This window comes from Colletotrichum jinshuiense, chromosome 14 (genome assembly GCF_051148585.1).
Source record: "Colletotrichum jinshuiense chromosome 14, complete sequence".
In the NCBI taxonomy this organism is placed as follows: Eukaryota; Fungi; Ascomycota; class Sordariomycetes; order Glomerellales; family Glomerellaceae; genus Colletotrichum; species Colletotrichum jinshuiense.
Window position 1 is genome coordinate 58,144 of NC_139307.1, and position 14,290 is coordinate 72,433.

At 48.5% G+C, this 14,290-nt stretch overlaps 2 protein-coding genes across 2 annotated transcripts; one reads left to right on the forward strand and one right to left on the reverse strand.

The window, feature by feature from the left end:
• Positions 1-3,177: 3,177 nt before the first annotated feature.
• Positions 3,178-4,914, forward strand: EsH8_XIV_000005 (uncharacterized protein; the record flags this gene model as incomplete). Its single annotated transcript, XM_083273866.1, has 3 exons — positions 3,178-3,585; positions 3,691-3,751; positions 3,815-4,914. 3 exons carry the CDS (start codon positions 3,178-3,180, stop codon positions 4,912-4,914), a joined length of 1,569 nt encoding a protein of 522 aa, XP_083120531.1.
• Positions 4,915-12,930: 8,016 nt separating this feature from the next.
• Positions 12,931-13,860, reverse strand: EsH8_XIV_000006 (uncharacterized protein; the record flags this gene model as incomplete). The annotated part of the gene is made up of 2 exons (XM_083273867.1): positions 12,931-13,587; positions 13,642-13,860. The coding sequence occupies 2 exons, from the start codon at positions 13,858-13,860 to the stop codon at positions 12,931-12,933; spliced, it is 876 nt and encodes a 291-aa protein (XP_083120532.1).
• Positions 13,861-14,290: the final 430 nt, after the last annotated feature.

A 14,290-nucleotide genomic window follows, 5' to 3' on the forward strand; every position in this document is an offset into this window, starting at 1 on the left:
GCCTGATGCTGGTGCCAATTTCCAACTGCGTCCTGGGCACCTATTTCCGTCATTCCTGCCGGTTTTGCAAGAACCAGAGTTCCGGAAATATCTTCGACAGAACCCTTTGAACCAGAAGAGCGTCTCCAAAGTAAACTTCACCGTCTGTGCCTTCTTGCACATGATCTCAGCGACGGCCAAGAGCAAGACGCATGAAATGCCGAGCCTCGCAGCTGCGCACGCAGCAGCAGGCCGGGAGCGGAAATAATAAATCAGACTCGCACGCTTGGACAGGCCATCAGCCAGCATATCGGCCCAACTGTAGGGTTTTCTACAGGTTGAATACGGCCCGGCGGCGCGTCGTCCAAGACCACGGGGCGTTCGTCGCACATGACCCGCGAGTGTTTTAGCTCGGTCTAATCCGGTACGGCTCCCGGGGTTTACAGGATTTGCTCTATTTCGTCCCTGAGAGGATACAGTCCGATTCGTGTTGGGGGGTTAGTAGTCCCGGGCGACGGGTTATGGCGCACTTAACCCTAACCCTAAGCAGGCCAGCGCGGCATTTTTGTTTTGGTTGTTTGACTCGGCCACCGTATCGTCTCCGCCGTCCAATTCCCAAAGCTGGAGAAGAGCTTTGCTAGAAACAGACTTTTTTAACTGCAACTTGGTGTGGTTATTGCAGTTTCCTTTGGGTTCCCCAGAAGTAGGCATTGCAAGACTCTGCGTTGCGTTGCGGTCTTGGAGTGTTTCCTCAGCCGGATGAGTGCCTGTTAGCTACATGTAGGACAGAACTACAACCAAGGCTTGCTATTTAAACGGAAGCATGGAAATTCAAGCGTTTTCAAGCTATGACGGCATTTTAATACCTATAGGCTTATGTGATATAGTCTCTCGGCGTCGGCCGAGCGGCGTAAAAAGGCATTGTAAGTAGTTCAGTAGAACATTATGTCAACGTCTTTTCGTCTAAGTCAACCAGGCTTGGCATAGGACACGTGATAGAACACGTGACCGAGGTGTATCTAGACAGATATACGCTAGAACCCCTAAGGGGGGGTTTAACCTTAAAAATATCACTTTGCTTATATCTAGCTTTTACTTTACTACTTATATTGTTTAATCCTTTCTACTCTATTGGGATCACAGGTTCCCTATACGGGTGGTAATCAAACGTAATCAATAGATCAAACTGGTACTGTATTCTTCTATATGTCTTGTGTTGTGTAGAAGAGTAGGTAGGTTGGCAGCAGCAGCAGTAGTGAAGATATCACTATTGCCAGCCCGGAGGTTGGATCTCCAGGTTCCGCTGCCGCGGCAACGGCCGCGGCCAGCTGCTGCTGCTGGCTAACTCCCTGTATTCAGGCTGAGTAATCCAACAACTCTATTTGCCTGATTTACGTTAACCCTCTATTTACGACATCTCACGACCCCTCTAGGATTAATCCCGTTCCTATAATAGTCTTACCCCTTCTAGTAGATCTAGAACGGCTAACAGAAAGACTATAACATATTACATCTAAGTTTTACGTTTCTTCTACCTATACCCTATAGGATTTATTGTTTAATCGCTTAAAACTCTCTTTAACACTAGTAGACAACATCTACCTATACTAATATATTAGATTATATTACCTATTATTCTAATTATTTATATTTATAGGACTAATTAGTTAGTAGACTTTATATAGTAACTACATAGTAAGTAAATACATGTTTTAGTTCTATTAATTATACTCTAGATATCTTATTAAGTAATACATTAAATTTAGATTACATTTTTTAAATATATATATTATATAAGAGGGACTTAAAATAGGTTCCTAAAATAAACTATATAAGTATGTTAAGATTATTATATTTCTAAGATAGTATATAAGTTAGTTATAGAAAGACTTGTCGTGCTAGCTAGATAGAATAAATACTGAAGACCTAGACTTTAAATAAAGGCTTGACTTCATCGTCGCCGCTTCAGCGTGAGACGTCTCTTTCAAGGTCTCTTTTTAGGCCTCTTGCGAGATCTTCCTAGAGGTCTTCACTTCTAGGTCTCTAATTTAATCGCCAAACCCTTCATACAAAAGTCCCCATCTTTCGCCAGATTAACGCCAAAATCTATTTACAGCACAGCAGGCCGCCTAACTAGGACTCAGCGTACAGCGAAATCATATTCTCGACGCAGCAACAGCGCATTGCTTGACGATAGACGCATGCGCTTCTCTCGTGTCTTCGATGGCTTTTGTTTAGTCGTCGCCAAAAGTTAACAGCAGCGTGTTGGAATTTCTGCATCGTTTGGATTAGAAATCTAGGACGATGGTGATGACCGAAATCGCTGTTGTAGAGACCGTTGGCACCTGTCGGCTCTTAGACGACAGTTTCTAATTAACAAAAATCAGCCTTTGATCTGACCTTTATCTTAATAATTACGAGCAACTACACCTGTTCGCCGTTGACGGCCAAGTTTTGTAGGTTTGTTACATATCGAGGTGTGGTGGCGTGAGATTTTAAACAGCAAGAACTCTATTGTTACTGGGGCGGCGCGTCAATAAATACCATAAATAGGGAGGGACAAATAAGCACGGATATTCAAACAGCGCGACCTAAACTATGCATGTCTGTACATAACCACTTGGTTGCCTGGTTTTTCTACTCGGTTTCATCCGCAATAATGTCGTCGTTCGGGCTGCACCAAACAATCCAGAGCGTCACGCACACACTCACTTGTTCACGCCGGACGCAAACTATGAGCGGATCGCCGGCTTGAGAACCCCATCTCAAAGACCAACCGGCTCTCGCTCAGAAGAAGGCTGGTCCAGGCTGCCCCCAGCCTAGCATGAAGACGGCGGGTAAAGGCAAGGAAAGTCGAGTTCACGCTGACCAACTTTTGCCGTCTTCCCTGACCGGGTTGTCAGTGACATTCCCGAGTCCCGAGTCCCGAGTCCCAAGTGGCCTCGGCACGGCGCCAGAGGTGGCTGGCTGCTCCTTCCCGTATGCCGTCCGACCTTGGCTCCTCCCCGTACCTACCTTATCTTAAATTAGCCAAGGCACCTTCCTCCTTCCCCCGCCAGCACCCGGGCAACGGATCAACGGATTGACGGATGCGCCGTTCAGTCTCTTCTTCTTTCCGCTCTTTTGCGCATCTTTTGCAGTTTTCGCTCCGTCACCGCCCGATTGCCCTGCGTTCGTCCACGAAACCATCAACCGGGAATGCCGACAACCACCAGAGAAGCCCGTGCGAGCGCCGTCATTCAAGATAGCGACGGCGACAGCGACAGCGACAACCAAGAACTCGACCGTCTCTTGAACAACATCGTGACCGCCCTTGGCAAAAGCGACTCGTACCTGCGCAGACAGTGGACCGAACTTCGACAAACCTTCAGCGCCCAGCTCACGCGGACCCCGCGGGCCAGGCGACACCGAAAGCCCTTCGCCGCCTACGCCGTAGACGCCCTGCCCAGCCGCCAGCTGCTTCGCGTCCTCGACATTGTGTATGCTGATCACTGGAACCATAACGTAGCGGCCGCCAAGAAGGAGGAGAGCTACCGAACGCGCGCAGCACGCGATCTCGGTCTCGAGCACCACTTCTACCTCTACCTCTGGTTTGGCGAGGACGCTGTCGCATCATCGCAGTGCTGGAAGAAAGACTAGCGGTCTCTCGCCGGCTTTGACGCGCCGGGTCTTTTCCAACAACTCTTGGAGTCCAGACGTACACACAACAAGTCGGACAACTACCTCGAGGATCCATTCATATCCAGAGACTTCACTCGCGTGAAGCAACAAGGTAATTTTGTCAAGACCCCCGTGGCGCCTGTGCGTGGTTTGTGCTGACTGAACTGTGTCTCAGGGGCGCAAGAGCAGGAGTCTTTGGCAGACGAGGCCGAATACCAGGATAGAAGCGAGGAAGGGGATCAGGAACGAGATGAGGAAGAAGACCAGGAAAAAGATCAGGAGAAAAACGAGGCAGAAGATCAGGAGCAAGACGAGGAAGAAAACCGCAGCCCACCTGGCAACGACGACCGCGTCGATAACGTGCCACCCAGCAGCGACGACGGAGACGCCACCGGTCGGGCCTCGCCAAAAGCTACCCAGTCACCAAGGCCGTCTCGCTCACTCTCTTTTGACGGCACTTCTGATCCCCGACAGAGCTATTCTCCCGCACCAGAAACCCGCAGAGGTCGCGACAGTGTGCTTCAATTGGATCGGGTATCCTTAGGCTCACTAGAACCTGACCCAGAGGACGACCCGCAGTTCGACGCAGGCTTCGACAGTCTTCAATACGACGGCCTCGTCCGAGAAGGAGACGATATTCCCAGCCGCGCGAGCTCGATCAGCGGCATCCAAGACTTCTTCGACAGCATGGAGGAATCAGCTTCCGAGAAATTGCCTGACACGTCTGGCCCCGTCCAGGCCGGGGGTGTCAGTGATCAGCCAGGGTTCGTTGAGGGTGCGACTGACGTCGAGATTAGGGAAGTTCTGGAATCGCTTCAGCAGAAGGCCACGGGAATTCTGGACAAGGACACAAAACAGAAGGCAGAGGAGAAGGAGACGTACGCCGACCGAGCCCTCAGAGAACGGGCCGAGGCCGAAACGAGCATGGAAAATCTCTTAGAGGGCTACACGGCAGGTCTCAGGCGGATCCGGGAATTGCATGATACTAGCTTGGTCAGAGACAAGGCGGCATGGAATCAGAGGACGCACACCCTGGCCCGACCGGAGGGAACATTGGAGCAGGACATCGTGCCGCGTTTCAGCGACGCAGCCCGCAAGAAACGCGTCGCCGAGATGTGTCTCGAGGCTGAGCGCCAGAAGAAGGCCAAGGTGTTGGGCCTGGCCAGGGCAGCCGACGAAGCCATGTTACTGTTGGACGGTGCAATGGAGGAGGAGCTGCCTGCTTTTGTTGACGACGAAGACGTCGGCGGTGGAGAGAATAACGATGCCTCATAGACTGTAGAGACAAGTAAATCGATTGACTCGGAGGCTATTTCCAATCATGAATGGGCGATGGATGGTAGTCGCAAAGTGGCGCCGTGATGCATGTGGGCCGAGGAGGACAAGACCAGCGCGACGCGACCGTGTTGGGATGTAGGCGGAAAACGCCCGCGAAAAGGTACATGGCGCCAATCGGCACGACGACGACGAGGAGAAATCCACCAACATTACCGTCTCCATTTGAGCGTACGGCGCACCTCTCGATATATTTTTTGAAGCGAGTAGCCGATACGGGGATGGCGCTGCCACCAGAGGCCGTGAAAAAAGTCGGAGAAGATCTTCGCAAGGTTTTGGCGCTGGCGGGACATGTACGTACCCCTCGACAACCCACATTCTCCTGCTCAATCTCTTAATTGCAAGCCTTGCTGGCTGCCACACTGTCGCTGACAGTAGGCCAAGCTGTTATTATGTAAGCACCGGTGAGCTCTCACATGGTGATGTTACCGGCAACCGCTGCCACCACCACTCCAGACTTGGGAAGCACGAGTGCACTCACACTATTTCCACCTCGTAACTTTATGTCGCACACCACCAATCGGAACAAAACCACACCACACCACCTATCCCATCCCAGCCCGTCCCATCTTCACCGTCTGCTCGCTAGCAGCTTTCACCATTTCGCCATGCCAGAAAGATCCTGCAACCAACGTCGTCTGTATCTTCGCAGGCGAGCCATGCCTGGCTGTTGACAGTCCCGATTCAGCTCGACCCGCCGCGATAGACGCCTCAACCCCCCCATCCCCACCAGACTGTCAAAAGGCTGGACTGCTACTTGCAGATTTTTGAACAACGTGATCGCTCCAATGGCTGGCCTCCCAGACAGTTTCGGAAAGAGGAGCGAGAGCAGCCTTTCCTCTTCAGCCAGCAGCCGCAGCCGGTTGCAACCCGCTATCACAGAGCTCGAGGCAGCAGCGCAGTTCCGCCACATTGCCGTGAAAGGCGACACCTGCATCCTGCAAGGGGCAGAGAGTAGCCAAAGAGAGCGACGATACCGAGCCCTACTGGGTGATAGATAGCGAAGGTGGCGGGTGGCATTACCATTGTGGTCGAGGCATGATCTACTGTTCGCAACGCCCTGCTGCCATCAGGCCCGAGTGTTCCTCAGCAGCGCTTTCAAAGCATTTGAACAACGACATTCTCACCTACACCATCTTAAAGCCTCCACTTGCATTCCCGACGCCTGATCTGAGCTTCGAGGTTGTTCTCCAGTCGGCAATATCCGCAATTTAAATATGGCATACGGGCGGGGCCGGCCAGGACTCGAAATGTCAGACAGCCGATTGCTATCTACAGTGAATCGGACTTCTGTATCATTGAGGACGAGGAAAGGTTGCAAAGTCCGACCGCTAACTTTCCACACTTTCCCTCAACCGCCACCCATCAGTCTAATCTGGCCACCCCGACAACACACATCGGCAACACGGCAACACCCGATGCCTCTCTAACTCTCAAACCCGAGCCCGAACACCCTTGAGGCATTCCCCAAACCTCCAGCTCAAACAAAGACTAGCTCTCAAGCATGCTGTCTGCGCTATCTCCGTACTATACCACAAGAATGCCTACATGGGCTGCAGAGCTTCATACGTAATCCGCTCAGGTTCTGGGACATGTGCCTTCGATGCAGGAGCTGATACCTACAGCGGTGGACCCCATCTATTTTTTCGAATCATGCCACACCCCCAACGGCAGCCGTCGGGCGCCCTCGGGCTCGAAGATCCAACCCTGTCGCACCAAATCAGTCCATGCACGACAGCACCCATGGTTCGCCCTTGCATGGAGTATTGAATATGGGGCACCGTCAAGCTGTGCAGAGCCACACAGGGAGGGCATGGGGAATGGACCATGCAAGCCGCCTGTCGAGCAGCGGGCTTCAAGTGATCTCATGTCAATGTATTGTAAGAACAGTGGAAAGTAATGTAGTTAGCCTAGAAACAGTCAGGCGCTTGTTTAAGTTTCCATCAGCAGGATAGACACCCTGCATTGCAGCCCGCTCAACTATAACACATAAGCATAGCGAGCTAGAGCGTAAGAAGAAGTGTGGAAAGGATAGAAGTTAGAGACAGTGCAGTATAGAAGCAGATAGTCATGTGACTAGAGCACGGTAGAGCCTGTTCCCCTACGCCATCGGGCAAAAGCTTGGGTAGGTAATAGAGTCTATGCAGTCTATTCTTGCTGATTCGCAGGAAGAGCTTAATGCGTGTGCCGCCAAGCGCGCTTGCGGGCCTCGCTCACGGGTAGATATACACCTCGCCTCTTGCGGGCGGTTATGAGGCTGTTACTCCTGCCGCTACTGTGCAGGGCGATGGAGGTCTTGTGAGTATTGACGATGAGGAAGGCTTGGAGGACCTTGAGAACGGCAGTGAGGCCTCGGGATGAACTCCTAGGTTTGGAATTGAATCGGCGTTAGAGGTATATCCCCTCTTGTGGTAGCTTGCGAGTTTGCTTGTTAGTCCTGCGTAAGGGCCGCTGCGGCCCTATAAGGTCTCCTGCAAATGGAATCGGCGTTTGTTATATCTGCTTGCTCCTATTCATTCATGAGGTCCCGTGATAGTGTTGAATATTAGCAGCTTCCCTAAGGATAGGCCTGAACTACCCTACTATAGTAGCAGCTTTGTGTTTGTCGTTAAGTTGCGACTGAATTTAATGCTGCCTAGATTGTCGCTTAGTTGGTTTAGTTGTATGTGGGTATTATTACAATAGATTGTGAGGTTTCATCCCCCCACCCCCCGCCGGCCGTAAGGGCATTACGGGGTGTTGATCCCGGGTACCTGTGCTGTAAAGAGGAAAGTGTGGAGTCTTAGTTTCCTATGAATGAGGGCTGCGCTCTTCGACTTGAGGAGAGTATTATGAAGCTTGAGTAAGCCTTGTGAGGGATCCTGGTGCTATTTCACGTTGTCTGTTAGGCGGCGCTTGTGTGAGGCCTGGTGGCGGTGTACTTGTTTCGTCTATTTACAGGTTAGGACCTCCTTACTTGTGAGATTTGGTATTAACTAATAGGGGAAAACAGTATAACACTCCTAAAGCTAAACATGAGTTCCTAATTAGGGTCACTTAGAGTGGAGGGGGGCAACCCAGCAGAAAACTTATGTGCTTAATTGTTAGTGTAGCCTTGGAGGCTTTGGTGTAAAGGAGTTGAGCCATGCTGAGGGAAGGCTGGACAACTAAGTATCAGGAGTTTGGCCGCCATGCAGCAGCATATAGTGATTTAATATTTTTGACACGATGCTGTTGAAGGTGTCTTAGGCGACTTTCCCATTTACTTATGACTAAATGTGTTAAAGAGTGTATTAGGTATAGTTGAAGTTGTGAAAAGAAAGGTGGGAGTCAGGCCAATTGCTTACATCACCAGTCTACACTTGTGATCCTTGCCATGTCGATCCGCTAACTGTTGTGGGCTAACTACCCTGCGATCTTGGGGCGGGCTGTCTTGCTGTCTTAATGAAGAGTGCGGCTATCTAGGGACCTTGAGGCATGCTTGGAAGTTGCAAATGAATTAAGACTCTTTATGACAACTAACAGTAAGCTAGCTGCTAGTAGTTATGCTGAATCGGTTGTGTGATGATCAGGATGGGGTTACAGTTAGATTCCTGTGAGCTTGTGTTGCTTCCTGAAGCAAAAACATGAGTAAATAGACATCAGTTGTTGCAGGTTCCTATGTTATTGAACAAGCTATGTATATTAATGCATTCCTATCCGCCCTGGGTATCTTTAGATAATCCTTAAACGCCCTTGGTCATCATGCCATCGTGCATCTGGAACTAAATCCTTTAAGCCTTGTAATCCTGTGCTAAAACCCTAGCACCTACTCTAAATTATAAACCATTACAAGCAAGGCTAATGTATCTCCAGCTTGATGTGTGTTCTATCTCAAGCTTCTTGTTGTGGAATTACTGCCTTTTTCAGTGGCTGTTTCGCCATCTTAGATAGGGATAGGCTGGATGATGCGGTAGGCCTTAAGGAGCATGTCTTAAAGGTCTTTAAATAAGATGGCTGTGTAGCTGAGCCTAATGAAACTGCGTCTCTATTAGCAGCTGGAAAAGAAAGGCGCCTTACTTCAAGCGCGAATTGACTCACCCACGGGAATGCAGGCATGTTGGTTCACCCGTTATATTGCCGGCATAGTTGCGTCTCAGCTTGCAGGGCAGACTGTTGACCGTTATAAGGAAGTTGGAAGTAAAGATCTGTATCTCGCCTTTGGGCTGTGTGGCTGCGCTGTGACTATAAAACTTGCGTCTGTAATAGACCTAGACTAGTTCGCTATGGGTGTCTCTGTCATCCGAGACAGCCAGGACGCCAACAGTGGCTGATTCGCCTAGCGGATAGGAAATATCGATGATAATGACATGACGGATGCAGCTGCTGCCATCAGACTAAAAACCACTAACGTCGGGAACCCACTTCTGAGACACCCCCATATATGGGACAGCCAAAAATGCCTCATCAACAACATCTTCCCTTCTACCTATTTAACATCACAACCACTAATACCTAACAGAATACCCTGATTTCTTCTACATCTGTTGTTTACTATATAATGCGCTAATATAGCGAAGATGACGTCAACCAGGCCCTTAATGCTATTGCTAAAGGGTATAGTATACGCCAAGCTGCCTCAGTATAGGGTGTCTTACGGTCTACTCTACACTATAGGACCTAAGGAGTATAGTCTCGAGATATTGCCTTTGTAGATCTATAGAAGCTCTCTACAACCTAGAAAGACCACCTGGCTGAATGGATTTAGATTTAGGCTGCTTTAGGACTTCTACTAATATATTAACAACTTAAGGAATTCGCCTAGAGGATTCTCTAGTTGAAAGGCAGCAACAAGACGATTAAAAGAAACTAGGTGTAGTCTTTTATCAAGAGGAACCCTTTAATTAAGGTCTAAAGAAGCTGAGTAATTAATTCTAAACGTGTTAATAAAGCTTTAACTAATATAATTAGGCCTTAGTTCTAGTACCTTAAGATTCTAGAGATTAAAGCTATTACTACATCTAACTGTTGGAATATAGATAAGATAGGTATTCTTAAGGGTAGAAGATCTAATAGGCTGGTGTTTAAAGCTGCTGAAAGTCGTATTATATAAAAAACCCAGCCTGGTTTATAAGCCTAGACCTTGTTAGTTAAGTATATTTCAGCAACTAGTAATTTACTACTACTACTTATAATATATAAGGAGAAGTTAGTATAATAGTAGTAGTTCCTACTAGATTTATCTTTATTTACCAGCTAGTAGTTTACTATAATAGAAAATAGCTGGACTATAGATCTAACAGCTGTTAAGTAGTTATAAAAGGTCTTTCTACTATTAACCTACCTAGTAGACTATCTAGTAGATAGAAGAGCAGCAGCTAGGCTGTTAATTCTAGATAGATATAATAGTTATAAGATAATAGAGTTTATATACTTATACTATAAGTATAACGTCTACTTGTTCTTCCTGCTACTATATACCTCTTACATCCTCTAACTACTAGACTAATCTATATTTAGGCTGCTAAAAGCAGCCTATAGGAAGCAGCTTAGTTATCTATAGTATTAGAATAACTCTATAGTGGTTAGTAAGAGGAACTTTCTATCTTGCTACTAGAAGGCTAGGTAGGCAGCTTTTACCAGCTAAAACGTTAAGAGTAGTTGGAAAGCAATAGGGTTGTAGCCTATCTCGATTGCCTGCCTACTATTAAGCCTGTTACTGCTTGAGAATATCTCTACGCCAGCTAAGGCAGTTAATACTACTCTGCTAACAGCTGTTAATAGCAGGCCTATTCCCAACTAGGCTGTAGATACGTCTGCTGTATCCTGGTTAACACCTAGGAAGACAGTTAACCTACAGAGCCAACTGGATTAATTCAACCAGCTGCAAGAAGGTGGTAATACACAACGTCTACTTTTCCGTAAGGTTAAACGTGCCTTTAAGGAAAAGGACTATAAGTTGGCTGCTGCATTACAGTAGATCCAAGTGCTAAAGCAACAGGTTGAGGTTAGGCAGGCAAGGAAGAGGAGGAAGGTCCAACAAAGCCTAAATTCGAAGTTCGCCAACATCAAAGCTGTATATAAAGCCCAGGTGGAAGCTGGGGATATTAAACGTATGACTAATGGATCAGACGGATCAGATTTATCTAGTGATAATGGCAGCTGTATTGTGGTAGCAGCAGAAGAAATAGACGAATAGGTTGAAATTGGTGGTGATGTTGGGTTGGTGGATTTCTTGGCTGTCCCATATGTGGGGGTGTCCCAGAAGTGGGTTCCCGACGTTAGACAAAAGGTTGAGAGCCTTCTTCTTTACGTTGTTGGCAGTTTGGTTGTATTTAATTTTGCCAACAATAGAGGGAAGGCGGTTCTAAATAGGCTGGCTGGTTGGCTTGTAAAACGCTACGTCCGCTTGCTTTATCTAATAGTCTGGGATAGTGATGGTTGTGGTGGCGAACGGGTAGACCATCTCCAAGCGTCTGATGACATTGATAGTGGTATTATAAAAGCTTTCCTTGCTTCTGATAGGGGCATTTGGTTGTGAACTGCTACTGCTGGGTTTATGGCATCCTATAAGTCTAGCAAGCGCTGTAGAACCTGCAGCATGTGATCTTTGGCTTACTCTAGGAGTGTGTTGAGACCTTGCGAGCACGAAACATGCATCTAGGTCTTGGTAATCTCCAGCTTTAGGATTCCCATAATGTAGTTATAGGTAAAGCGGGAGGGCTGGTTCTTGGCTAGGATGATGTTGAGATAGGGTAGGTTGGTGACGGCGATAGGGAGGTCAAGGAGCGACTCGGCGTTGGGGTGTTAGGCGGCTTTAATGATGGTGCGGTAGTAATTGGTTATATCGTCGTTGTAGATAGCGTTGTGGCTCTTGTAATTTAGGTCTTGGTAGGTGTTAGGATTAGGATTAGTGGTGCGGTTGTGTCTATCGTTGTAGGCGCTGTTGCTATTGACGTCTCTGAAATCGCTGGTTCTAAGTCGCTAGGGAATCGGCTCGTCTTATTGGGACTTAGGCTGAGGAAGCTGCGGGTAGAGAATGAATTATTCTTGCTCTCTAGCAGCAACTTGTCAACAGCCCTACATCGCCGGCCTGGTCTACTGCGCGTTTATGGCTGTAGTAGGCGGGCTAAGAAGGACGGTGCTGTTATTAGTTGATGCGTGTAATCGTCGGCGATGTGTTAATCAGCACAACGCTAGGTTGAGCGCGAAAAGGAGTGTTGTGAAGCCAGCAACGTGTTGATTTGTGTTTGTTTGTGTTGGTGGACGCGGCAGCCTCAAAGAGCGGGTTGAGGTGGGATGAGGTGCTTGGAGGGATAAGCAGTGAATTTGAATCACAATTGACTTGTGTTAGGCACCTTATCCTATCTAAGCAGCTCACATCCCCATAATTCTGGATTCTTGTCCTTATGGTCCTCAATTCACGAGCAAAAAACAGAAGTTACCGTGCATCACAGCACATGATGTCATGTGACCACTGGTATCTTGTATACAAGAATGTTTGTAGCTCACCAAAAGTGCCTGAGGAAACTACGGGTGCACTCTTAGATCTAGCAGCCAGCGAGACTGTGTAGCTCCATCTATCAGTGTAGAAATGATGTCCCTTAAACACTCCTCGACTATTTGCTATTTGCTGTATTTCTAGTGACATGAGAAAAACCACCAGGGTTTTGCCATGGTCAAATCCCCACGAAAAGACAGCAAGAAGATACAAAGCTATCGTCAATCCTTATCCTCGTATTCGAACATGTACCCGCCCGCTCTACACTATGCTCCACGTCCCGGGCGTCCTCTTGATCCATCATTCATACATTTGTGCAATTCCGGTCGACTTGTCGGCAGGTTCTTAGTGGTAGGCGAGAATGTCGACGGCAGACGTCGGACAGGTGCGCTGGAGTCAGTCCTGGGGACTACATCGTGAATGCCGACGTTGTGGGCGATGATAGTGGTTACAGCCGTTCGTCGACCCAGAGACAGAAGGAGGCCAGGTTGACGGGATCAGCCCTGATTTGTGAGATTCAAGGCCTCCATCCGGCCCCCCAGGCGATCCCAATACTCTTCGAGAATCAGCGGGCTATTGTTCTTGACATAGGCTTCCGTGACATCAGAATCCTCCGTGGACCCGACCCAGGAAACGTTAAGGGTAACAACGGTCTTCCTTTGGTTGCTGGTGCACTGGTGTGAATTGATGCCGAGGATATGCCATTGGTCCTGCAGATTAGGGCTGAGGACGACTCGGTGGTTTCTGCGTGCAGTATAGCGCTCCCAAACAAGAGGAGCGTCGGCCTGAACAACGCACTCGGGCTCCCAGGTCATACTGGATTCAGAGGTACCCAAATTCCAGAGACATTGGAAGATGATTCGGGTCGGTTCTTCGGGGTCAACATCGTGGTCGACGATATCAAGAATCTCCCATGATTGTTTCGTGAGGCCCTCCAGGTTGTCTTCATCTTCGACTTCTTCGTCTTTGGCTTCTTGTGCATCGCGCTTTCGAAATCCGCTAGGACGGGAATTTTTAGCACCGAGGCTTTTCGGCGACACCTCACCACAAGGACTATTTCCATTGGACATGTCCTCCGGCTGCGTCTGGTCGGGTGGAGTGGTGTACTCGGCCGCGGTGTCATGGAATGCGTTGTCGTCAGATCCGGTGTCTTTCTAGGCCACGTCGTCTTGTACGGATTCCAAATGGACATCATCATCTTTAATGACATCGGGCCCGGCATCTTCGTCGGGGGTGAGGGCAGGCATGCCTGCGGCTAGAGAAGGATGCGCAGTCTCGCTAAGCACGACCATGGGTTCTCCATCCGCCGATGTGCCATGACCGGAATCCTCGACATTGTTGTCTGAAAGTCTGACTGCAATGGACGAACCCAGAATATTAGTAAGACGATCAAGAATCCTTGTAATGGAGGAGGGAATACTCGGCATGCCGGCCGGTCTCGCCGAAGGAGCTCTGCTTGTCATCATAGACTCTCAAATCTACAGGATCTGTCGCGCACAGAAGGGTTTGCCAGGAAATAATGTAATGGCTTCGTTGAATATTTGACGCCGGAAGAGTTGCGAAGAGTTGTCAAGATTCCCTTAGCGGCAGCAGCGTCTTGTCTGCGAGTGCAATCCGGAGGGTCGGAATTCTTGAGGTCGGAAGACTAGGTATATATTAGAAGTCTTGAGAGTTAGAAATCCTAGTGTTAGAAATCTCAAGGGTTAGAAATCTTGAGGTTAGAAGACTAGAAGTTGGAAATCTTAAGGGTCGGAAGACTAGGTGTTAGAAATCTAGAGAGTGTAAAATCTCGATAGTTAGAAATCTCAGGGTTGGAAATCTTAAGGGTCGGAAATCATTATAACGTGTACCATACTT